This window comes from Corapipo altera, unplaced genomic scaffold (assembly GCF_003945725.1).
Source record: "Corapipo altera isolate COAL_440 unplaced genomic scaffold, ASM394572v1 65, whole genome shotgun sequence".
NCBI classification, from domain to species: domain Eukaryota; kingdom Metazoa; phylum Chordata; class Aves; order Passeriformes; family Pipridae; genus Corapipo; species Corapipo altera.
In genome coordinates, this window is record NW_020884891.1 from 11,442,993 (window position 1) to 11,468,809 (window position 25,817).

General features: G+C 48.3%; 2 protein-coding genes across 2 annotated transcripts in view; both read right to left on the reverse strand.

Moving 5' to 3' along the window:
* The window catches only part of GPR50 (G protein-coupled receptor 50), a 51,338-nt gene extending 43,925 nt beyond the window's left edge, over positions 1-7,413 (reverse strand). Inside the window, exon 1 of the mRNA XM_027645390.1 lies at positions 7,313-7,413. Coding sequence (XP_027501191.1) covers positions 7,313-7,391 — 79 coding nt within the window. The 5' untranslated portion in view covers positions 7,392-7,413. The remainder of the gene's footprint in view (positions 1-7,312) is intronic.
* A 13,782-nt stretch (positions 7,414-21,195) lies between these two features.
* HMGB3 (high mobility group box 3) overlaps positions 21,196-25,817 on the reverse strand; it is a 6,480-nt gene continuing 1,858 nt past the window's right edge. Inside the window, exons 2-5 of the mRNA XM_027645401.1 lie at positions 24,580-24,736; positions 23,916-24,055; positions 23,235-23,409; positions 21,196-22,694 (exon numbers count right to left, since the gene is read on the reverse strand). Coding sequence (XP_027501202.1) covers positions 22,551-22,694; positions 23,235-23,409; positions 23,916-24,055; positions 24,580-24,729 — 609 coding nt within the window. The 5' untranslated portion in view covers positions 24,730-24,736 and the 3' untranslated portion in view covers positions 21,196-22,550. The remainder of the gene's footprint in view (positions 22,695-23,234; positions 23,410-23,915; positions 24,056-24,579; positions 24,737-25,817) is intronic.

Sequence of the window (25,817 nt, forward strand, 5' to 3'; positions counted from 1 at the left end):
CCGCGCCGCTCCCGGGCCGATGGCGCCACCGCGCGGCCGCGCCGGGCAGAGCCGGGCGGGCCCGGGGCGGGGGGGCCCCCGCACCCCAGGGAGGGACTCGCTGACGGCCGCTCGATGCCACCGGCCCGCACCCCCTGCCCGCCTGCCACTCGCCCTCCCGGCCGGCCGGGAGCGCCTCCAGCCTGCGCTGCTGCCGGGACACTCGCCCGGCTCCCGCCCTCGGACGTTTTCCGAGTCGCTGAAGGATTCCCTGCGCCCGTGTTTCACTCTGCCTGTATTTCCCGCTGCCCCGCGGCTCCGCTCCCAGCCAGCCACCCCCGAGGCAAACCCATCCCCACAGGGACTTTTCCCAACCACTTACGCCACAGAATAATATACCATTCACTTTCGGTGTAATACCTTTTACCGGTTGCAATGTGTGCGATGCGGAAGCCTCAGCAATAATTTAAACTCGAGCCAGCGCCCTGGCACGCTTCTCAGCCGCAGGAAAACAGCACGCGGCCGGTATTCCCGCAGCCCAGACCCGCGGCTGGGGCTTCCCGGCACCTTCTGTGCTTCATTCCACACCAGCATGAGCGAGAAGAGACCAAGCCTCTGTGGTCAGACTGTGGCCGCAATACTGCAACCACATGAACTCTCAGCTTTGTTTAGAAAACAAAATCAGAAAATAAGTTTTATGGATAATGTGGAACTGTAGAATGGCTTGGATTGGGACGGACCTTCAAGATCATACAGTTCCAATCCCCCGGCTGTGGGCAGGGACACCTTCCACTAAGACCAGATTGCTCAGAGCCCCATCCAACCTGGCCTTGAACACTCCCAGGGATGGAGTATCTACAACTTCTCTTCCAGCTCTTTTGTAGCCCTTTAAGTACTGGAAGGTGCCATAAGGTGTCCCTGGAACCTTTTCTTTTCCAGGCTGAACAACTCCAACTCTCTCAGACTCACTCCATAGCAGGGCTGCTCAGCATCAGTCAGGACGCTGTGCTGGAGCCCGGGTGGGGGCAGGACAGAGGGCAGGGGCGCTGGGGCTGCCCTTCGCCACCTCCTCTGGCTTCAGCCCAAAGCCACCCCTCTGCGTGCAGGTCAAAGTGCCCAAGTAAACATAAAGGCTGTGTCACAACCCGTCATGGGGGTTTTACAACTGCCCAGTCGAGTGAATCAATAACAAAGCTGAAAGCGAACGCTTTGATGGCTCATTCCCCGCCGGCAGAGTACAAGCAGCAGCACAGCACAGCCGAAACCAGCAGCAAACAGGGTCTGTCCCGGCCTGGTGGCGCGGGGTCAGAGCCAGCCCCGCATCTGCACTCAGACCTTAGCTGAGACAAGCTGCCTTAAATGTCTCTTTCCCTTTTCCCCATGGTTGGAGACCACTCGGTTTTGAAACAAAAATGGAGGTTTTAAAGGTAATGATCAAAGTCCTAAATTCTCAAATAGTAAAAGAGCATTTTGGCTTGAAGTTGAGCTTCTTTGGGCTTCCTTTTGACTCTGCACTGAATTCTGCATAGTTTTGCAGGTTTTGCGTAAACCAAATAATTATGTTCACAGACTTTCAGCTGCTCTGTGTTCAGGACCTACCTGTGGTACAGAAGCAGGGTCAGCTCATATGGACAGATCCTTTCGGCACCTTTCACCTTCACTCTGCTCTTCTCTGACAGATTTTACACCACTTTTAAGATGCTCTCAGGTGGTTTTCGGCTGTGGAGAGCTGGGATGTGACTTCAGGAGGACCTGAACTTTATATACAGGTGTGTTGGCAAGAGCACCAAAGCTGATTTTGGCCTCACCTGTACTTAAAAAAGCCTTGCTCGCGCAGCAGTGCAAGGTAGAAGGGGGGTGATGTTTTGTGAAACTGATGCAACAGGAAAAACACAAAAATGGCTTTTCATCTGGCAACTTATTTTGGTGCATAATTTATACCTGCAAAAAGCAGCCTTCTTCCACACCTTGGTTTGGCTGCCCTGGATGGGAAGGCCTGCAGAGCTCTAGCAGGCACGTGTGCATCTGCACAGTTGCAGCAGCTAATCTCTCATAAGACACTTAGAAGAAATTTTGATAGATGTAGTGAGCAACTGGAGTGATTTAGATGAATGATATTGAGGCTGTTTCCTCCCACCTTCCTGCTAAATGGTCTCCTCACTGCTTCAATTAAGACAAGACTCTAGGAGGCAGTGGCAAGGGAAAAAAATGAAGGTAGAGGTATCAATAAGACCTTTTTAATTACACTTTACTGGAAACCGCTGACATAAATCATACTGAAATAAGAGTATCCCCAGTGTGTTAGAAGAATTTAGGCTCATTTGCTTGTGCAAGGATCATGAACATGATCACAGGAGAAGGCAACTGAATTAGAGTCAGAAACCGGAGCTCTTCAGTACCCAAACTACGCTGGGGAGGGTGTGTACCTGTATGCAAACAGGAAGATCAAGTAAAATGTAATCACTGTAAAATATTGAAGCACCATAAATGCACACTCCTTATGCAAAAATGTCACAGCTTTGGTAATGGTGAGGCTGAAGAGGCATCACTCCTGCCGTGCCACTCACACCCATCACAGCAGCCATGTGCAGAGAATTGTTCATCCCTCTCTCTGTGCCCCTGCCTCGTGTCCAGGGGCACAAAACACCCCCCCTTCCCAACCCTACCTACCAGAGCACACAGCTTAGTAAGAGTTAATCCAGGTATACCGTAATAAATGAAAGCTTACATAATTGAAAAATAGCTGAGGCATTAATCTTCCTTCTCACTACCATGAGTCCTCTTTAAAAAGATTATTTTGTCTTCAGAGACAGCTTTAATGCTACTTAATGAATCACTTATAAATGAAGGATTTTTTTTCTCCTCCTATACAGGGAGAGGCTGACTACTACACTGATTTTGTCACAGAGACAATTAACTTTTGTCAAATATACAAAGACAATGGCTGTTCTCCACAAATACTACTCTACTGAATTTGGCATATTTAAGGCCAATTTGTCTTCTTTTGACTGAGCCTGATAAGTGACAGTGACATACCCATTCCCTTTAGCTGGACCTGGGGAACTCCCCATGCTTACCAAAATAATTACTGGCCCCCTGGGTATTCCCTAGAACAGGTAGGTTAGCACTGGATAAGGAATACCAGGATGGAAAAATCCAGAATTCCAATTCATTCAAAGGTGCCTTGGTGTCCCACTTCAAAGGAAGGAAGAGACATGAGAATAAAGAAGACAGAAAATCAGGGCACCAGGAAACCTCCCCCTGAACTTCTATGCTGACTTAGTTGCAGGCAGGGTGCAGGCAAAGTGCCTTTGATCTGTAACTCCCTCCCTGCAAAAGCAGGCACCAGGAGCACAGGGACCACCAGGATTATGGGGCAGGTTAGTGGTTTCCCCAGAGCAAATAACTCAATTCTGCCCTTAAATCCAGCATGTGTCTGGGAGGCAGAGTTGTTTCCAAACCATTATCAGAGAGGGAATCACCATTATCCCCCTGCACCTCTCTAGCCAAACACGTACAGTGGTAGTTCCTCTCTCCCAAACTTTTTCTTGTCCATTTGGACTGTGCAGCTATTTACTGCAGAGGCAACACAGCTGTCCCGTGCATGGCGTAGGAGAATCCCAGTCTTGGGAAAAACAGCACTGGCTGCTTCAGCAATAAACAGATGAGTACAGCAGCTTGCCCCGAGCTGCCTTCGCAGAACAGATCAACAAACAAGCGGCTCTATTTGTGCCGTCGTGCTTGCCTGGAAACTCCAGACAAACTAATAACCTCGTGTTCAGCCACTTCCCCTCTTTGTCCCTGGAGCAGCAGCCTCACGCAGAGCTCGCAGCTCACTCACCCAGAATAGGCCTTTTTGTTAATCGCTCAAAAAGCTGCGGACACAGGCCTGTTCATTCAGCTCAACTGCTTAACACTGCAATCTAAATAAAAAGGGAAAGAAGAAAAACTTTGTATTCCTTTTCTACCCTGAATATTAAATGACACCGTCAATGTTGCCTTGGGACGCAACATCAAACCACTTCCTTTGCTCCGAGATGGGATTTAAGAAGAATGACTTTGAGGCTGACTTGCCTTTTCAAATCTCCCATTTTTTTCCCCCATCTCAAACTCAAGGATGCAACATGAATGAAATCAGAATTAGCCTCATTACAAACAAGCAAGGGAGGGTGACCTAGATTCACTCTGCCTCTCAGAAGGAAGTGACGGCAAAAGTTTTAAACCTGTCATACGGGGCTGTCGGCTGCAGCACATTTGGGTCAAAGTTTGTTGCAATCAAATCATGCTTTCTGAAAAGGCTTTTACTGGTGGGATGATTTGTATGGCAGAGCTGAATTATGCATGGGATTTGTACAGTCTCTGCTAGCAAATAACTCCAGTCCTTCCGATGCGTGCGCAGAAACTCCAGCTCTTCTCTGCAGCACCATCAGTGGCTTGAACCCAGCTCCGTGTCCCTGGGCACACACGTGCTGGGCATCGGGGTAGCTCTCACCACCAGCATCCTGTGCTGGGCTAGGTTGGAATAGGTCTTGCTACAGGTCTCACGGTGCTAGGACAAAACGTGGGGTTTTTCAATGATTTTACTAAATCCTGCCCCCAAAAAATCCCAAATCAGAGGGCCTGCTCCCAGCAAAGGCAGCCTCATTGCTGTGCAGCCTGCCAAGGGAGGATGTTCAGCCCAATGGTAGCAGAGGACTCTGCCCAGATGACAGTCCCACTGAAGGAAAGACACAGAAATGATCCAGCTGGTGGAGTTTGGGCCTCTAGGAGATGAGACTGGCTGCCTTCCTGAGATCCTGGAGGGAAAGCTCTCCTCTCCATGGATAGTGTCCAAGCAGAGGTGGTTGCTCTTATCTTCAACACCCCCAAAAGTTTGTGCAGCATCTCAGACATTCAGCATGGCTCAGGCACCTTGCCTTGTCGGGCAGGAACAGTGTGAGACAGAAACTGCCAAGGTGCTCTGGGGACTCTCCCCTCCACATTCCCCCCTTTCCCATCCCCTATTTGCACTGCAGTTCACCCAGATGCACACCTACTTGCAAACATTCTGCCCACACCAAGTCCAAGCTGCTTTTCCAGCTGGGGACAGCACTAGCCATTGCCATTGGCAGCTGCTTTCCAGTGCTAAGGCTGAAATTTGCCATGGTCACCCTCTGCAAGGAGAGAAACAACTGTCTTAAGAAAGAAGAGCTTTCCCTTTTCCCCAAGCAGCCCCTCCTGCAGCCTGGACTGTGGGAGCTGTGACTCGAGCAAACTTGAGGAGCACTTGGCTCTAACTGCCTTGCTATGAGGCAGCAGCATGGGAAGGACAGTGTGACAACGCTGCACTCCAAATATCGAGCTCTTAATTATATCCCAAACAGCACCTCTGCGCCTGCAGTAATGAGGGCTCAGCTACATCCGCGGCTGTTAGTGAGATCCTGTTTTACTTCATCCTCATTATGGGAAATAGCCTGCTCAGATCCAGCAGCCGGTGGAGATGTTTCCTCTTGTGAAGCAGATTGCTTTCCCCTGTCAATTATGAGTGGAGAGCTCGACAGCCCTGCGCAAATTGGTGGGTGAGAGCATAAATAGGAGGACATGGGAACCGATTACGGTCTTGGTGGCAGGCTTGCTTAAAACTGGCTGATGGGAACACAGGGGTCAAGAGAAATAAAAAGTGGAGAGGTGATGGGGATGATGGCTGGCACAGCAGCGCCATGAAGCCAAGGAGGACGTGTGGTACCCACCTGCCCCTACGGAAGTGCAGCCAAACACAGCGTCAGCATGGCAGAGTTAACAGAGGGGCTGCAGCCAGTTGACTCCAAAGCCAAAGTTTTTTCCCCAGTGAAGAGATTCCCTTTCCTCAGGCTGTCACTTTGGTACATATCAGCAATGTGCATCTCCCAGATGGGAAACTCCGCACCCCTTGGGGAAAGGGAAATGATTCCCTTCTCCTGCCGTACTCCCACCAAAAGCCCCGATTTCACCAGACGCTCCAGCACACCTGCAAAGCTCCACAGCATTTCCAAGGGGTGAATAACCAGGTCTCTGGGCTGAGGTTGCACACCAAACCTTTACCCAGTGCACTGGTTCTCACACTGCCCACAGCAGCTGCCCTTACCCACAGAAGCCCAGAATTAACTTTTGTCATAAACAGTCTCTTGTCCTGGTGGATTCCCTTTCCAGAGAAAAGGATGAGAAAGTGTGTGTGCATTCTAACCAATGGTCTTGGAGATGGCTTCTTAAGCCCTATAGACCTTGCTGGCTTCTCCCAGGCCAGGTTCCTAGTCCTGCTGCCCTGTCAGACCCCTGGAGCCTGCCTTTAGTCCTTCCTTTGGGGAAAGAGGTAGCAATGTCTCTTCTGCCTATGGATTAGCCCAGGGTCAGGGCTGATTCAGCAAAGGGACAACTTTCCTGCAGCAAACAGCTGAGTGCCCATCTTACAACGATCACTTTGCTCTGCCCTATAACACGTGATTGCTCATGAATTTCCACTGGTCTTCAACCCACTCCCCATTGCCTGATCCGATCTTCAGCTGCCCCTGTGCCTTCTGCTGCCACTGTAAGATCCATACCAGCACCCAGCATTTGTGTGAAGCGTTACTCACGCTTGCTCTGTCCTGCCCATCTCTTCAATAGCTCCATCCAGAAACCTCCTACTCGGCATCAGCTCTGCACACTTACACCCGTCAGCATTTTTGCAGGCTCTGCAGAAGGGTATTGATTCCTGCTCATAGAGCAGTTCTGTCTGAAGAAAGGCCATTGTGTTTGCCTGGGTGGGCCTTGAAAGCTGGCCCTCTGTGCCATGCAGATCCCTTCTTCACTCCTCCGCTTCTGCTGTGCCCACAGACACGCTGGGAAGCGGGGTTGCTCACCTGCCTCACCCCAGCCACTTTGCTTTCCTTCTAGACCCCACAGGCAGAGCTGCCTGTGATTTATTTCCTTGTATTTAATTCTGCTAAGTCAGAGACACCAGAAATCTGCAGCTGGCAACTCCAGGCTGCTTTCCAGCTTCTCCATCCAGATCTGCCAGCAGACGTTTTCAGTTTTCGTTCTCAGATCTCCATTACAGTCTGGTCTCAAAACAGCAAATCCACCAGCCCTCCAACTGTGCACGTTCAGCTCCACAGCTCCTCAAAGCTGCTACAAACGAGCCACAAGTTCCCCCTGCTCCTCAGGAGACACATCCCTCCGATGTGTCTTTCTTCGGCAGAAAGCAGTACCCTTTGGATCTCTTGAGCACAGTTTGGTGCCTGGTTTTCCCCTCCTCCCTGATTGCAGACTCATAAGCAAAGACAGTTCCTCAGATCTGGAGGTGTTAAAATTCTCCTTTATCAGTAACTCCACTTACCTCTGCAACAAGGTGAAAACTGTGCTTGCATTTCTGCTGCTTTCCTGGAGAATTTAAGGCACACTAAGCTGTAGAGCATCCGTCCTCCTGCTGCCTTTCCCTCAGCTCCTGGGTGTGCTCTGCCCTCCCTGCAGGCATTTCTGGGCCCAGGTTTTATTCAGTCATGGAGAATAAATGAGAGCTGCAGTTCATAACTCATAGGAAATTTCATTTAAAGTTGAACTAATAACTTGAGAGAAGAGAGATGGGAAGAAAAATTTGGGATTTGCATGTCTCAGGTTCACCCTACTCTCCTAAAACCTAACTGAAGAAAGCAAATTTGGAGTTTTAACATTAAGTCAGTTATAAGGTTTAAGAGGGTTGTACCCACTTAAAATGAAACCCCCAGTAGATGGGATGACCTCCGCTCCAGTCAGGGCTTGTCCCTGCTCCCAACCAGGGGCCAAGTGCTCTCCCCAGGCAGAGGGGACTTGAGCCTGGCACGCAGTGTGCACAAAGTAGCCTGAAGGAAAAGGCAAGGCTGCTGAAGGAAAGCTGGATGCAAACTTATCTCTCTGAGATACAGTGAGCTTGAAATTAAATATAAATTCAACTATAGGGAAAGTTGCCAGAGATATTTAGGATTTGTATATGTACATTACATATATATACACATACACACACGCATATATATATAAAGACCAACAAATCCTATCTGTGTGCAATGTGGGCAAGATGTTGCTATAGTAATCTTAATTTTACATTCCTTACATTTAAAAGAAGATTGTGAGTTGTTTGGCACCCAAACTGTCTTTTTGTTACAGCATGTGCTGCATTTAACTTAGTGGGACTCTGTTCTCCGCCTCTTGGAGCTATGGAAATAGAAATAATGACTAACAATAATGTCATCATCATCACTACATGGCAGCCTTGGATTCAGTTTCCTTTAAAAAAAAAAAAAAGGAAAAAAAGAAAAAAAGAGGCAGACTGATAAAGAAACAGCTTGTGCACATTAGCATTGAGTTTAGGCTTGGACATGGACATGTCCTGGAGAACAGGCATTGGGAGCTGCAGGGGGAACAGGGGAGACCTGGGTGGGAACAGGAGAGCAGGGGCAGAGGAGCCAGAAGCCATATCTACCACTGGAAGGGGAACATCCTTTTCTCATCTCCCTCAAAGAGCAAAAGCAGACAGGTCCCCCCTCCTGAGAGGGGTGTGGGGGCTACATAGTGGGCTACAGCCTCCAAAAGCTGGAGACCCAAGCCCTCCCAGGGAAGAGGACTGGCAGCACTTTGCCTCCCTGGATCTGCTGGAGCTTCAGGTGGCAACAGACCTGGGGAGGTGTGAGGCTGGGGATCTGTGTGGCCCACGGGCACATCCCATGCTCGCAGAGACAAGCACTGACTTCGTACATCCTCATCTGACATTGGCTCCTGGGAGTGTTTCTTCTCTCCAGACTGATGGCGTTTACAACTGCAGGCATCTTCTCAGTCATCTGTGATCTCTGGCCATGAGCAGGTCTCTTTGGGACATTGAGTGACAAGTGTTGTTACGGTGCCAAGGAGATGGGACTCTCAACTGCCTGTGGCAGGCAGATTGCTGTGAAATCGTGATTTATCTGGAGTTAGATTAAGTTATGTCTCTCTTTCCTGCCTGCCCTGGCAGTGGCTGCATACAGGTGTGCTGTATTTCTTCCTCTAAACAGGAGAACGCAAGGCCATTTACCAACAGCTAGAGATCAGAAGGTGCCCAAATGTAAACTCCAGGACAAAGCTCATCTGAACATATCTGAAGGAGGGAGCTGACAAGTGACAAACAGCCAGAGCTGAGTTTGCTCTATTTTGGCTTATGGCATTGCTTGGGGGAACACAGGAAGGGAAAACAGGTGAATTATTGTCACCTCCAGACTTAAACAAATGGAGGCTTCAAACAAAATTGCATTGCTTAGATGTTCAGAGAGGGAAATATTTACCTCGTGTGCAGAAATAAATGTTAGAGTTTATGAGTCACATAAAGCCTTTTATGCTGAAAATCCCTTCTGGATGAGGATGGGGATATTTCTCATTGTGGTCTTGATCCATCCAATTTATTTGTGGAGCAAAAGGATCAGTGAGGGCCTTATTCTCCAGAAGACCTGGCAATGGGAAAAGTTCTTCCAGCGGGGGCCAGATGCCCACCTGTCCCTCCCCATTCTGGCCCATGCAGGTACCTTTGCTCACCCAGGTAGCCCCCATCACCCCTGGCAGGAGAAGCTCGTGCTCCCTCTGCACTGAGGGTTTTGGCTGCAATAACAGGGTTGCTGTGCCACATGACTGCTCCCCAGAGCCAGGGGATGGAATGGGACTGCTTCAAAATGCCCTGTTCAGAGGGAAACCCAGGCTTTGGGGGCACATGAGAAGCTGAGCAAGGTGGACCACAGGGACAGGCAGGGTGGGCAGGAGGAGGGTGCTCACTCTCTCTTCCTGCAGCCCTGAACAAAACCACTTCACCAGGACACAAGGATCCCAAACACTGGCATCCATTCCTCTACCCCACCATATTAGAGAGAGGTATGTGTGTACCAGTGCATGGATTAATGGATGAGCCAAAGAGGGACGACCCGAGCCTTTGGGGGTGCTACATCCCAGCTGCTGGCACCACATTCCAGGGAGACAGACACCAGCAGATCCTTGGGGAGGTAAAGGCAGGAAAAACTCATTCATATACAAAGGGTTTGGGTCCTTGGGTGACTGGCAGTGAGCTCAGGCAGCACAGAAGGAGCCTGCCCAGATTTCTCTGACTTTTGGAAAAGACTTTGCTACCACAGGAACCTCAGGCCTTAAGGAAAACCACCATTTCCTTCATTGCTGATGATTTATTTGGGAAGAAGCCTCATTTTTCACTGATCGTATTAGAAGCACAGAATGGATTACAGCATGGAGTAGCCTTGATAGCTGAGAAATTCAGTGTATGCAAATGTGAGCCTTAAATGGCTCTTTCTGTGAAAGATTGCCTGTAGCTGGGATGCGTTTGAGATGTGGCACCAATGAATGGGCTGGTATTTAAAAGCAGAGGCTCTGCCACAAGGTACAACACAAAGTCTACTGACATCTACAAACTGCAGCTATTCCCTGTGAGCACAACTTGATGTTGTGCTCAGCAGCAAATCTGCTGCTTTTGCTGCAGAGCCCCATGCCCTTTGGGATGCCTGGTGCACCAGCACACATGCACCAAAAGACTGTTAAAAACAAACCACTAAGCCACTTGCAGCATCCACGAGCTCTCAGGGCCACCCATACTGTTTCCTTGTACCCAAACTGCGGCCCAAGAGTGGCCAAAAAGCAGCACCAAAGGCCCAGGACTGTTTCATTCTCTCCCACCTCCTTCAGCCCCTCAGAACTCAGGCATCAGAAGGGAGCAGGTACAGTCGTGAAGAGGAATGAGGTGAAACTTTTGTTTTTCCTGGACTGATGCTGCCCACTGCCTGGATCACCTGGTGCATCCTTGCTTAGGCATCCCTTGTGGACCCAGGCTGGACCCACCACTTCCAACTAGCACAGGGATGGAAAAGGATGCACAGAGATGCTGTGCAGTGTGTGGCAGCTGCCTGAAGATGGCAAGCCAGCACTGCAGTTTATAATACATGCAAATAACCCTGCTGGAAGAAGAAGGGGGCTCCCTACAAATAAGAGGGCTATATTTTCTTGGCAGCCCATGTAATGCAGGAGAAGAATTTAAATTGCGGTGTTTATCAAACAAGTCTGAGCCTTTTTTTGTTCCCTTTTCTTTGTTAAACGCTGCCCATCTTACAGAATTTTGAGCAGTGCTCCTGGTACTGCACCAGTTCTCAAGCCCAAATGCAAAGTCTAAGGAAGAAATTGCAATGCATCCTTTGGCACCAGGGAGCCGTAGAGCTAGTGTGTGCATGCAATAATTTATCCTAAGCCTTCTAGTGGCATTTTATGTCTTTTTGCTGTAGTGCTATTACAGCTTTGATTACTCCATTTTTATGTTTGTCAGCACAGCATATGGGCAAGATAATTTGTATTCAAAGTATTAAACTGGTAATGTAAATTATTAAAGACCCAATTCATAAATGCATTACACACCATATGCAGATTCCTTCCCCTTAACTCTCCCCTCCTCCTCCTCCTCCCCATTTTGCAGACCTGGCTTCACACAGTTGGAGCAGGAGCAAGATCACTGCCAGTTCCCACCCCATGGGCACCAGGTTCATCCCAGTGGATTTCAGGTGATCCAGCCTGTTCCTTTTCTTGCTGCCCCCTGCACAACTCATTCATGCCCAGGTGCCTGTTGCCCATCACGTCATCTCACTTTGACATCTCCAAAGACACGACAAGAAAAGAAACTGTTTCCTGTTTTTACCCCAGCCATTTGCAGCAGAGCACCCTCCAATGTTATGTACATCACCCAGCGCAGCCATTGCAAGATGTTGGAATGGGCACAGGAGAAGAAGAAGACAACCACTGTGAAGGTCCCACCTCCAGCTCCACACATGAAGGGTGATGGCAACTTGCCTCTGGTCTCACAGCAGGGGCTGCTGTGCCTGTGGGCAAATACCCAGCCTTGTGTGCAACAGGTCACCCCTCCCCATGCTCAGCCCCAACAGGATTCCAGCAGCTACTCCAAAGGGCTGGGGGCAGTGAAACCCCCCAATCCTGCAGGGAAATTGGGCTGTTCAGCTGTAACCCCTCTGATAATGGGCAACTCCTTTCAATAGCTGTTTACCAGACCATACACAGCACCATTGTGTTGAGCAGATGCTGTCTTCTGTTTTTCTCATTACCAAGATTTACTGTCTTATAAGCTTATTATTGACCGAGGCTTTAGGCTTCCTTTGGGGCTGAGGCCGAGGGGGATGCAAACTCCCAGCAGCTCCTGTTTCCAAGAGCATCCCCTGCTGAAGCTGGGGAACTGACCTGGGGCTCAGGGCTGCCTCCTCCAAACCCGGACCCTCCACCTCACAGCAAAGGTTTTGCCAGCCCAGAAGAGTATCAGGGAGCTGCAGGGTGCCCTGTCCCTGCCATGGGGCTCCTAAAACCCCTGGGCAGCCCCTCAGGCTCTGCCCCTGGCATGGAGCAGTTCCAATGCATTGAGCTGCTGGCAGAAGAACTGGGACCATGATGCTTAACTGCACTTTGTGTAAAATCTGGAGTCCCCCCACAACACAGACACACCTTTCTGGCCCTGCTTTTCAGGCAAAACATACTCTTACTCTCATCCTGGGATGAAAAGGAGGATTTTGAATCCAGCTTTCCAGAGGTTTGGCTTCCAGGGTGCCCACAGGTGATGGCAGCAGTGTTGTACCACTCCTCCAGACCTCCATCTCTCCAGACAAAAGGTGCAGCCAGCACAGACCAAGAGGCAGGATCCTCAGTGTTCTGATCCCAACAAAGGAGCTGGTTTACCTGTGCACCCACACACCATCCAGCACCTGCAGGTCGCCCTCAGCAGCAGCTCCCTAAGCTCACATGGAGAAAACATAAGACATCACATTTCAGCCCCAGCAGGTCATAGAGGCACCAAGTAAAAATGCTGCCAGTGCCCACCAGGACCCAGCTCTGCTCTCCAGTAAGGTCTTCCCAAATAAAAACAAGGCAGTTTTGCCAAAAACAGGTGATAAAAAAGGGCAGCTCAGCAGGAACTGCCACCCATCAGTGCTGTACCCAGAGCACCACAGGCCAGATGAGTTTGTGTGTAGCTGACAAGCAAAACAAGAAGATCCCCCACAAACTACAAAAAAATGGAAACGGTGCTTTCCTTCTCTCCTTAAATTTTGCACAGCTTTGACACGACACGGGCACATATTGCTGAGTCAGCACTTTCAGTGGATGCTGCCACACAGAAGAGTCTGATTCAGGCTCACTCCTCAGTCCTGCTTTAATTCCCTGGAGCATCATGTCCAGCAACAATGGACACATGTCCTTCAACCAGTCCTGCCCAGGTCTCTACTGCCCTGGTACTTGCCTCTCTTCTGCAGTATTGATTATTCTTTTTAATTAAAAATCCCCCTGCTTTTATCACCCCAAGCATGACCCAAAGCAGCACAACCTCGTGCATCTGCCTCAGGGTGATGCATTCATGCCTGGAGGTCCCCTCTTTACCTTCCCCTCAAGCCACTTTGCTTTGGCTTTGCCAGAAACGGGGTAGGGTGAGAATTACACTGCTCCCCTGAACAAGGAACCTCTCAGGGCCAGCTTGCTCAGTGTGATGTTTCTGCTTCCCACCTGTGGGCAGGTGGGATGCTATTCCAGCAGCAGTGGGTATTTGCTGGGAGCACTGCAAGACTCCAGTTGTGTACAGCCACATTTAGTGACGTTACAGCTGTGGCCAAAATTGAAGCTGCCGGGCAGGTTGTCCAGAAAGGGGATGGAAACATGAGCAAAGTGCTGGAGATGGAGGAGCAGAAAGGGAGAACACGCCGAGAGGCTGAGAAAGAAATTACTTTTTTGGGGAAAAATAAAACAAAACAAACCACTAGTCTGCTATTTCTGTTCACAACATATTTGTAATTCCTTCTCCAACACTGTGTTTTCAAAAAGGCAGAAGGATTTTTCAACTCCTATTTCATCATCAAATGAAGAAAACTCTGTTCCACCCACACTCTGAGGACCGAGTCATATCCTCATCCTCGTGCCTGCAGGACAAGGGGCTGGAGGGGGGGGCGGGGGAAGCTGACCCCAGGCAGACAATGCTCCACAGCAGATGCTGGTGGGGGCAGAAGCAGCCCCGTGCTGTAACAGCAAGCTCAACTTCGGGAGAACTGGGCTCTGCACACGGGAAGGGCTCAGAAGCCCCGAGTTGAGTTTCTCTCCTCCTCCCCCAAGCAGTTGCTTTTCTGTTGGGCTCTGTTTGGGCGCCTGTCCAAAATCACAGGGAGCACTGTGCAACCCAGGGCCTGAGCATCCACTGTAACACCAGCCACGGGGGCGTGCGAGGCTTCTCCCCAAAACCTCAGAGCAGCAGGCAGAGGTAGTGCTTACAAACAGTGCCATCGGAGCATGTCCCTCCAGCGTCAGAGGGGGAGCTTGAACGCACACAGCTCTGCTGGGGAGGGTGGGGTCCTCCGTAAATAACAACAGAAACTGTTATTTTGGAATATATCCACAGAGATCCCAGCTTGCTGTTCATTTTTGGTGCCTATAACCCATATACTGAAGACACAACCCACCCAGCAGACGAGCTAAACAGCAGGCTTCCAGATGTCCACCCGCTCGCCCATCTCAGACTCCTAATCCTCTACTTTGTCTGAGCTCTAGCTCATTTCTGATGCATTCAGATTATCCAGCAAGCATAACTGCTAGCGAACATCTGAATATTTCCCCCTCCATCTCACATTTCACCTTGGAGGAGAAGCGCCTCACAGAGCCCAGGCCCTTCTTTATCAAGCCAATTAGTACAACACAAAAGCAGTGAATAGGACCAGGCAAAGCTCAATGGCCTGTAAAATCCCCAATATTTCGAGAGGGCTGAGGCCAAATATGACTGTTTTTTAAAAAAAAGGGAAAGCCAAGGGTGAGTAACCGGAGTGCTGGCCTTTCCAACCACATTAAGGAGAAATCCGTCCAACATGCAAGGCAGTTCATGGATCATAAAGGAAAGTTTACAAACAGAGAGGCTATAATTCCTTCTATAACATTGGAGGACCCAAGTTTGCAAGGAACAAAAGGAAATGATTAACAGGGGAAATATGCATGGTACAAAAAAGACTTTTTAGTCCAAAAAGGGATGTCCATATTTAGAAACACTTGATTCCTGTTGTTAGGGCCCTGCTTTTCCTGAATGTGTTTCTCTCCCATGAAAGAAAGAAGTCACAAAAGGAGTTTGTGCACAGCCATGTCACATGCATGCAGGGCACTGCTGATTTTCCTCCAGGATTAAGGGAAAAATGCAAAGATTCCAGAGCAAGCAAAGAAATAAATAAAAATAATCATGTCCATATTTAGGAGAAGGTTTCTAGTAAACCAGCAGCTCCTCTGGCAGGATCCTGTCTCCCACCATGGGCATCTTGAGCCCTTGTCAGGACCCTCCCCATGGGGTTGCCCAAGCACTCCTAGCAAGAAGGAGGCTCTCACTCCCCTGGGGCTATGGGGCTGGAGGCAATCCCACTTCCAGATCACAGAGATCTGCAGCTCTGTGCTGGGATAGGCTCTCACCTGCTCTGGCACAGCCCCACTAACCAAGCACGGCCTGGAAAGGGGTAAATGGGGAAGAGACCCTACCAAAGTGCCTCTGATGGGCAGGAACCTCAGGTTTGGCAGGATGAGGATATATATGAAGGTGCTTCCCACTGACACATTAACTAACACCTCATCTCACCCCACAGCAGCCCAGTCCTGTCCCTGCCATGAGAAGGTGTGTCCAGCCCAGCTGTGGCATAACCTAACCTATTTCATTGGCAATCACCATCCCCATGAGAGACCCAAGCAGAAGCAGCAGCAAAACATTTCTGAGACCACCCCTTCCCTTTCATCCATACTCGCTGCCGAACCTTATCACACAGGGCCGGCTGTGAAATACTGCACCATATGGTGCCCGACACAGAGAGAGACCCTGTGGGCTGGATGCCGTCTGCTCAAGACCTGGAGACCCGCACCCCTCAGCTGCCTCCTGCTCCCATTTCCCACCTCCATCACAACCGTTCAGCCCCACACGCGCCGGCTGGTCCAGCACACTCCTGGAGCAGCAGCTCCTGCATCCCTGTAACCCTGTAACCCTCACCCCGATGCTGCTGTGAGCACAAAAATCTCAGGGGAATAGCACCAGTGGGTGTCTGAGCTGGCACAGAGCAACAGCCCATGATAGCTGAAGATCTTCCCTAAGCGATCCAACTACTGGGAAAACACCAGCCAGTCTGCTCCCAAAACTTGGGTGTAAATTACACCACCTTAAATAAGCCGCTGGGTTGGATGTGCTGAGCACGGCTGCTGCACTGGACTGAGGGAGAGCTGGGCAGGGAATGGGAAGTGAGGAGGAAATTAAACAGGTGAAGAATAGGATCTTTAAAAGCCAGGAGGTCTGTGAAACCAGGTTTAGTGGAAGGTGTCCCTGCCCATGGTGGGGGGTTGGAACAAGATGATCTTTAAAGTCCCTTCGAACCCAACCCATTCAATGATTCTATTTGGTCACGTTTTATTCTACTTTCAGACAAATCCTTCAAAGAAAGGGTTCTCTTCTAAGTCTTTTAACACAACACCTTGATCTCTGAGCTTGCTTTGAAAAACTTCCCAGCAGTTTACAAAAACTAAGTTACTGTATGAAGCAATGAAATAAAGCCACAGAAAACCCAGCACGTTTCCTTCTGCTCTCCCTGCTACTGGGGAGGAACCTTGGCTAGCAGCTGCAGGTAGCAGCTACCTTAAACAACTGCAGAAGGCAAGTCCAGGGAAGAACCCCAGTCTGAGCTACAAAGCTAAAGTGAACAAAACTCCACCAACACATTTTTTAAGAAAACTGGAGACCAAATTGTCCCTGCTTACACTTTTCTCAAGTCTCTTTTGCAGGACCATGAATTACTGCGGGTACATCCCAGGTAACATACAGTAAAAGAGCAATCACACAGTCATTACCAGCAGACAAGAGGCATTTGTCTCAAGCAATCCCTCAAACCACTTCATCCTGCTACGGGTATTAATTTTCTAAACTAAATAAGGCAAATTTTAAGCTTCACAAAGCAGCAGTTAAAAACACTTACAAGCAATAAGCTCTTACAACAACAAAGCCAAGCCATGTTTGATTAATATTTTCAAAAAGAGCATTTTTCTGACCTGAAATACCTGAAGGGGCTTTACAGAGGGGACAGGCTAGGAAGAAAAAGCAACTCATGGGCTCAAAAGTCAACCACAAACACCATCAGAACGCCCAGCCCCACAGCAAGGCTTGGTTCCCAGCTGTGGTTTTCCTGGCTGCTGGATTCAGCCAGGAACAAAATGTCAACCATGTCAGGGCACACAGGACAGACATCCCTTTACCACGGTTAATGCATTTTCATCTCAACAAGACAAAGATTTGCTTTTATCCATCCCAGCCTCCAGAGGTCTTAGCCCCACCACAGCACCAGCTTGCTGCTCAACATTCAGGCTCTCCACTTCTGGAAGGGTCACCTGCCATCCCTGCTCCATAAAAGACTAGTCCTGGTTTAGCCACTTTACAATGTTTCTGTGAGGACATGCCACATCCAGGAACAAGAGAAGGAGGTACTCACCACTCAGAATACATTGCTGTCAGCTCCACCAGGGCTGTGCTGCTTCCTCCTGCCTAATTTAGGGATCCAGGTGCAGGAGGGTGCTCAGGGAAGAGCTCTTAGCAGCAGACAACTCCAATCAAGACTGTTAGCACAGCCAAGGAGCACTCCCCCTCATCCACATACTGCTTTACCACGTACAGATCAGACCTATTGGAAGGATGAGATGTTTGCAAAGTGCTTTGCCAAATGCTGCCCAAGCACGGGCAAGCACACATCACACTCCCACTGGAGCCCAGCCTGCCAGAAAGGGACAAAGATACCTCAAAGGGGATGAAACCCCCCTCAGGCATGCTGGTTATTTGGTCCCTTCCCCACTGCAAGCTGACACACATTTAAAGAGCAACAGCTTCCTAACACGATCTCCAGCACACTGTTTGCAGTGCTGCTGTGATTTGGAATTCAGTTTACTGCATTAAAGTGTGGTGCAGCCCTAGTAGAAAGAAATAAATATGTCACTTGTCACAGTTCCTCCCGTTATCCTTTAGAGGAAAGCCAGCTCGGGTGAATATTCAGAGAGGGGAGTGTGAGGCTCATCAGGAAGCTTGGCCAGAAATGCAGCTTCCTGCTCTCGCCCCAATGGGGACTTCCCATCTCAGCTGCTCCTCCTCATCCAAGCTTCCCAAAACCTGCAGCAGAAGAGGGCTTACTTAGGGGATGTCCCTCTGCCTGTGAAGCAACAGCTTGAGTGAGCAGAGGGAAAACAAACTCGAGGCAGCTGCCAGAATAGTGCTGAAGGCTGGAAGTGAAAAGCCATTCACCTGCCACCGCCTGACCCAGAGCCAACAGAAGCCCTTGCACCTCACTGCTGTTCCTGCAGGGTTTATTAGGAGTGAATAAAACTACCTAAAAATCAGCTGTTCAAAGGGAGCAGATAAGGGAGATGTTTTTGCTCTGCCTGTATCCCCAGCCCTATCCCCAAAGCAGACTCTCACCTTCCTATGGACCTCCATTAGAGCTGCAGACGTTCACTGCTAATTGATTCAATATGCATTTGGAGTAGGACTTTTAATTAATTTTTATTATAGAAAAATTAATGCACTGCTTCCCCACAGATGTGTTAGGGTACCGACACAGCAGTAGGAAACAATCCTGCAATGTGGTTTTCCTTGTGCTGCTTGTGGAGAGTGACCCCCAGACCCTCAGGGGGACATCCCCAATTCAGCCCCTCCCCCAGAGCCCCCCTCCTTCAGTCTAAGTGCTCACATTTGGCTCATGCCAGATATTTACCACGTCTCAACTGAATTTCAGAATACACAGGGTACCAAGCAGTATCCTCTGCCTCCCTGAGTAGTGCTAAGACTCCGGGGCTCATTTTCAGCAGAGGCAGGCTCTGCCCTGCACAGCACAGCTCAGCAGCCCTGTTCATCCTATCACCCCCCCAGCTGGTTTGATTTCAGAGGGATGTGATGCATTTTGGTAGCAACTGTGTTCTCAAAAGTACACACAGGCCTGAGTGCAAATCAAACAGCACCAATCGTGGGAAATGACCTGCATGACACAGGTCAGTGCTGTCTCTGCCCCACAGCACCCTCAGACACTTTCTCTTGAGCAAAACCTCTCACATCTCGGCCACTGGTTTAGGCATCCGGAGGGACCATCCTGCCCAGCCAAGCCACCCTCTGCCTCCCCAGAGCAGGGAGTGGGGTTTTAACAGCTCCAGAACCAGGACGCTACCTTTTTCTTAACCAAGCCCCTTAGTCCGCACAGTCCCCACCTCAGCCCAACTTCAGCAGGTACAGGGGGATGCAACACATCACATTTTGGAAATGCAGGCACTCCCAAGCTACCTCTGTCAAATTCAAGCAAGGAAGAGTTTCTCTTCATCCCTCCCCACCCTTTGCCGAAATCTATTTTATCACTACCCATCTCTACATATCGTGGAGTTAATAAGAGACATATTTACTCTGCTTGGCTTGGGACTAAAGTCAAACTAGAAGTTTGAGCTGTGCAGCAGCTCAAAGCAGAAGTGTCTGCTCTGAAACACCACAACCATTTCAAAGCAGAGGAAGAGCATTTGGAGGGTGTTCTATCAAAAAAAAAAAATGGAGCTGGGTGAAATTAAGCAGTTCCCAATATTTGAGATGACATCTCAGAATAGAGAACGGGGCTGCGTGTGTGGAATTGTGCTATTTATATAAATCCACACTGTGGTATTTATCAACAGCAGAGTATTGGGGAAAGAAACATCACATCTGCAATACCCAAACTTGAGTCCCTGGAGTCCTGCACTAGCACTGTATTGAACAGCATTCCCGAGGCATGCCTTATTTTAGGTGTGTGCAGAGCAGCAATAGGCAGTGTACTGTAAGGTCCAAGACCTTAATCAAGCTCTGCAACTCAATAGATTTCCAATATAACAAAGACAAAGAGGTGTCAGCTCTAGTCCTCATTTGCTAATACTATCAATAGGGGCTCAGCTCACTAGCAGTTAATTCAAAGCCAAGCTCGATTTGCACAGCAGTGATCTACACTAATTCCCATATGTGGCTAAGGGGAGATTTTGCCAACTAGACAATAGAAACAGTATTAGAGCTCCTGAACTGATGCCATCACTTTTTTATTCTACTCCACCACCTCCCCATCAAATTTCCACGTGCTGGAATCTCCAGTTGCCTTCTCCCTTGCATCAGAAGACATGCAGAAAGGGTAGCGAATACAAAAGTACCTATTTCTTTTCCAGATGCAGCTTTATTGAGGCTTTTTAAATGCAACTGCCCATAAAATAGGGGCAAATTTCACACTTGGGGGTTTTTTGTGCATTAAAGACACTAAAAATTAGCATAATTAAGCAACTATAAAAGTATTTTTAAGTGATCAAACTGTAACTTTGCCTTAAAAATAAAAGTTGCTACATGTTGCTATGTTTCATGAAAGTTTATTAGCTTGCTCCATCCTGAAAGTTTCGCTTTCAGGTTTCAGTTCATCTCAACACTAGATCAGACTTTTGCCAAGCTGTTGGTCGCTGAGAAGTTACGGTAGGGTCGCTGAGAAGGCAGAGGAAGCCAGATGTGCTACCCAATTAGGCAACAAAGAAGTTTTAACCACATTCTAAGTAGTTACTGCCTGTAAGCCTGGCCCTCATTAATCTACAGCTTGGCTCCAAAGCAGCAGTGGCAGCAGCCCATACCCACCATTTACACCCCTAAGTTACCCTGGCCTCTTAAATCAGCTGAACACAGCAGCCCACAGCTTTGACCTGCTATTTATCCGAGTACCCTGGCACACCCCATCTCCTCCTCTCTGCCAAGCAAACACCAACTGCTAGCTACAGCCAGTACAAGGAAGAAATTCAGGGGTAGAGAGAGTGCTGTAGTTTTCCCAGTTGGTGCCATTTCCATGCTAAGGAAAAATGAGATTAGAGTCACCAGTTAGAGACCAGGCGATAGCTTTCGCTTGCAAGGGCTGCAAAACATCCTCAGCTCGGATTTGGAAAGAAGGCAAGACTTCAACACAGCCAGTTGGTCAACAAAGGGGGAAAGACATACCAAGCTGCCCCAACCCACCTCACAGCACCCAATTCCTGCTAAAACTTGCGTCGTTAGAGAAAGGACACAGACTAAGTACCTGCGCCACGCTCCTACTTCAGCAGGGAGTTAGGGTAGGCGCCTGGCTCCTGCCATGAATCAAGAGGCTAGAAAAAACCACAAGTCTGAAACAGTTTAACACAGGACAAAAAAGGCACATTTTAATATGTACAGCAATGCATTTGGGCTATAAATTTACCCAACACAACTGAAAAAAAATCCAAACTATGCTTTTATACTTATTCCATGGTGTCAGCCTCATTCCTAGCCACCTACCTTTCTCTGCATCTCTGAATGCTGCTATATACACACACAAACAAACAATTACGTCATGAATGTTCATTTAGGCTCCCAAGTTCAAGTAATAAAGTTCAAACTTGCATAGCATCTTATGCCACTCAGCCATAAACAGTTACGATTGCATATTAGCTGGAGCAGCCATCTCTTTCAATTCAGCCAGTTTTGGCTGGCCACCATATTTTTTTATTAAATTTTTTTTTTTTTTAAATCCTTGAGTCAGAATGTTTCCTAAGTCACCAGCCCTGAGGGATGCCACAGACTTCAAAATGAACCTCTTGCTGTTGTTAAGATCCTTTTTTAAACCAGAAATTTAGAATGTTGTCAAGAACAGTTTTAAAAATGTAATACTGTTTATTTTGCTTCAAAAACATTTCAGCATTCTAAACATACAAAAAAAACAGAACGTTGCAAATTCGTTTAAGTACAGAGTGTTTTTGAACTTCAGTTGCTGCACTGGCTCTTCACTTAGTTGACGATGAAGAGATGTCTACAGTTTCAGTTTAAAAACTACCGCACTTAACTAAAAAAATCCATACACTTCTCATGCCAGCTGAACCCCCTTCCACAACTAAGAATGGCAGCAGAATGCTATTTCACTATATACAGAAAGACAACTTTAAGCTAAATGGACGCCCACTGTAGTGTAAATAGATCTACCCTCACAGTGCATGCTTTGGGCCATGGCACCCCGGGGAACGTACAGCCTTTCCAAGTAATCACTGCTCCTCTAAGGCATCATAACTCTAAGCATGTACCACAAGAATCTGTCTAGTTTTTACAAACTATAGATATGTACAGTTTATAACCCAGGATTTTCTAGCCAATAACCATATAGTAACACCACCTTACAAATTAAAAAAATGCTTGAAACATTTTTAAATGCTTTGTTACACCAACAGCAAAGTGCACAGAGTTAGGAGAACACTAGAGCGCCTTTTCATTTTAAAAATGTTTGGAAATATGTACAACTTTGATACAGTTTCAGGGTGCTCACTACACCCATGGCCACTTCATGTAAACCAGTTACAATTTCTAGAGCACTTTTAGAAACTACAACGCGATCGGAATCCAAATTTTTTTTTAATTAAGCCTAATACGGGCAAGAGACACCATCTCGAATAAGAGGTGCTTCATTTATGGTGTTTCCCCTACTCTATGGTATTCACATGGAGACAAGTATTGTACAGTTTTATTCATCATCATCATCTTCATCCTCCTCTTCTTCATCCTCCTCCTCCTCTTCATCTTCTTCCTCTACCTTTTTCCGAGCAGCTTTGGTTGCTGCTCCCTTTGCGCCATCAAACTTTCCTTTAGACTTGTAGTCTGCAACATCCTGCAAAGTCAAGAGGATGTCTTAATTTGCTCTAAGCAGCAAACACACAGAGCATTTGTACAGCAGCAGGCGTTTATATAAAGGGACTGGCCTTCCAGAGCTGCACCCCCAGAGGGGAGACAGCCAGCACTGGAGTACACAGGTGTGCTGACACCTCAGGGTGCTCAACTGCCCACGGATGATGGAGGCTGGGAACCCTGCGTTCTATGGTTATTTCTTTGAAGAGGAGATGAGAACCCAGCCTCTCTTAAAAGTTTCCTGATAATGGGACAAAGTTCCTGTAACAGCACAGCAAACCCTCTTCTGGACCAACACTGTGCATCACTGGGGAAAGCTCTCCCTCCTCGCTAGAATCCGCCTGTGGCTCTCTATCCTGCTCTGCCCCAACCTACGCAAAGCTCGGCTGCACAGCACGATGAGAACAGGGCTGTAAGCTGGAGGTGCTCACTGTCCTGGGGCCACCTGAGCTGGGTCTACATTACAGAAACACATCAATGCAAGAGCCGGTACAGAGGAGGCACAAGTGACAACCAGACTTACCTTCTCGTACTTCTCCTTCAGTTTAGCTGCCTTATTATTATAAGGCTGCTTTTCCCCATCACTGAGGTTGTTCCACATTTCACCCAGTTTCTTTGCTACATCCCCAATGGATATGCCAGGGTTTGTGGACTTGATCTTGGGGCGGAACTCTGAACAGAAGAGGAAGAAGCCAGACCTTGGGGAGAAACACGAGAGGACAGTCAGCATTGCAGCAACATGCCTGGGGAACACCCCCTTCCTCCATCCCTCACCCACAACACTCAAACGTGCACTCACACACTGAGTAGAAACTTTATTTTTATTTATAAAATGAAACAAACCCAAACATGTTTCAATTTTACTGAGGCCCAGATCTGCAGCCTTCACTCTGCTCTTTTTAATTAAGTGTTGTGTATCCCCCTCACCCAATTTCATCTTAGATACACAAGGCTCATTGTGAGAGTCACTTCCACGTCTTCCATAACTATGAGTTTGACGGTATCAACTATTGACATCTACTCTTAGTGCTCTACATGCTCAAGATTACAGGCTGCCTAAAAGGTCTACAGGACAGTATCACTACCAATCCTGCTACACCAACACTATGCCCCCCATCTACTTCCTTCGTGGAAACCTGTGTTACACAAAGACTGTGAAAATGAACCAAAATAGTTGTGCATTTAGAGCCTCACAGTTACTTACGGTGGTCGCTTTGGGGCATTGGGGTCCTTCTTCTTCTTGCCACCCTTAGCTGGTCCATAGTCCTTCATTTCTCTATCATATCGTACCTTATCAGCCTTTGCCATTTCATCAAATTTAGCCTTTTCCTTGCTTGACATGGTCTAAAAAAAAAGCCCCAAAAACAAGACACCAAACCTGTGATTACCCAATTGTTCAATAGCTGGCAAACTTTATGTAAACAAGCCAACACATACCAACTCAATACAGGAGTTTCAGAATTTGTTTGTTTTCTAACTGGACCACCTTGGGGACGAAGGTCCTGTACCAGGAATAACAGACACCACTAGAATACTCAGTAAGAGGGAAGCAAAGGGAATGGAACAAGAACAGTCAGAGTCTTCTTCGGGACACATGTCTATAAGGTGGTAACTGCTAAAGGGCATTGCTTGGGAAGAGGAAAAAAGGCCAGACTGTAGTGGAAGCACCTAAGTGAGCAGATATACCAGGTTGAAACCTTCACAAGTGCTACAGGCGTCAGCAACACGCAATCAATGGCCAGGACAGCTTGCCAAGAACGACTCACAGACCAAAACAGCACCAGCTCCCTTGGTGTTCAGACACACACATGTCATCCTAGCAGATACTGTAAGAAGTTATCCCTTGAGGAAGCCACAAATTAAGGTACCTTCCACCTCTCTGAGCACTTCTTGGAAAACTCTGCAAAGTTGACTGGAACCTCTGGGTTCTTTTTCTTATGTTCCTCACGGCATGTCTGCACAAAGAAGGCATAGGCAGACATCTTGCCCTTGGGCTTCTTCGGATCACCTTTAGCCATCTTGACTCTGCAGGGAAGAGGAGGAAAAAATAACAAGTGAATGACATATGGATGAATGCATACACCTATGTATATATACATATATGGTGTGCACATATTTATAAATACACACCACCTTCTCCCCACATTACGTCCCATCAGTAACACAGGCCTTTCTTCCCCCAGACACCTCTTACCATTCCCAATACAGAGACTTAAATTATTCTTCCTTGACACTTGAGTTGCAGACAAGCCAAGAGAAACCAGTCACTGGATTTAAATTTTACATTAATATATATTTACATCATGTCCAAAAGACTGGAGACAGCCTATTAAATATACATACTTCTGCCTATTAAGTGTTATATATGAACTAATATAAAATATTTGTTTTAGTTGGCTACCACACTGGGGCTGGAGTGGCATGCACAGTGCCAGGCTGTGACTTATCCCTTCAGGAGCTGGAGCTCACATGTTAGCAGCTGCTGCTCAGGTAGGAAGGCAGGACGGATTACTCGCCCCATCAAAGTGCAGTAACCTTTTATATATAAAAAAGGGCGCAAATAAAGGCTGACTTTAACCACGATGGGACCCCGCGGAGCCCTGCGAGGTGAGCAGTGCTTGCTCTTGCTCCACCAAGTGACACATGCTCCAGGCATAGTGGTCAGCGCAAAGATGCGATCAGCAAGTCACCGAGAGGATGATGCTAACTTTTGGGCTCTATTTCTTTCCCCACTTCCGCATTAATTTTTTCCCCTTTTATTAAAAAAAATAATAAAATAAATAATCCCGCAACAATATTTCCTATTTACAGCTTCCCAGGCGTTTGAAAATTTAACTTTTATTAGCACAACGTTAATATTTAATTGCGCCCATTAACCCCCCCAGGTGCACCACAAGTGGCTGCGAGGCGCCCTGCCCGTCCCGGCCGCTGCCGGGATGCCCCGCTGCCCCCGCGGGGAGCGGAAAACCCGCGGTACCGGGGGCCGGGGCACGGAGCGGGGCAGGGGAGCGGAGTTGGGGGCGAAGTTAGGGACGAGCGGCCCGCGGCGGTCGCGCCGGCCCGGCCCGGCCCCGCTCCGCGCCCCTTCCCGCACCCGCGCCCCCCC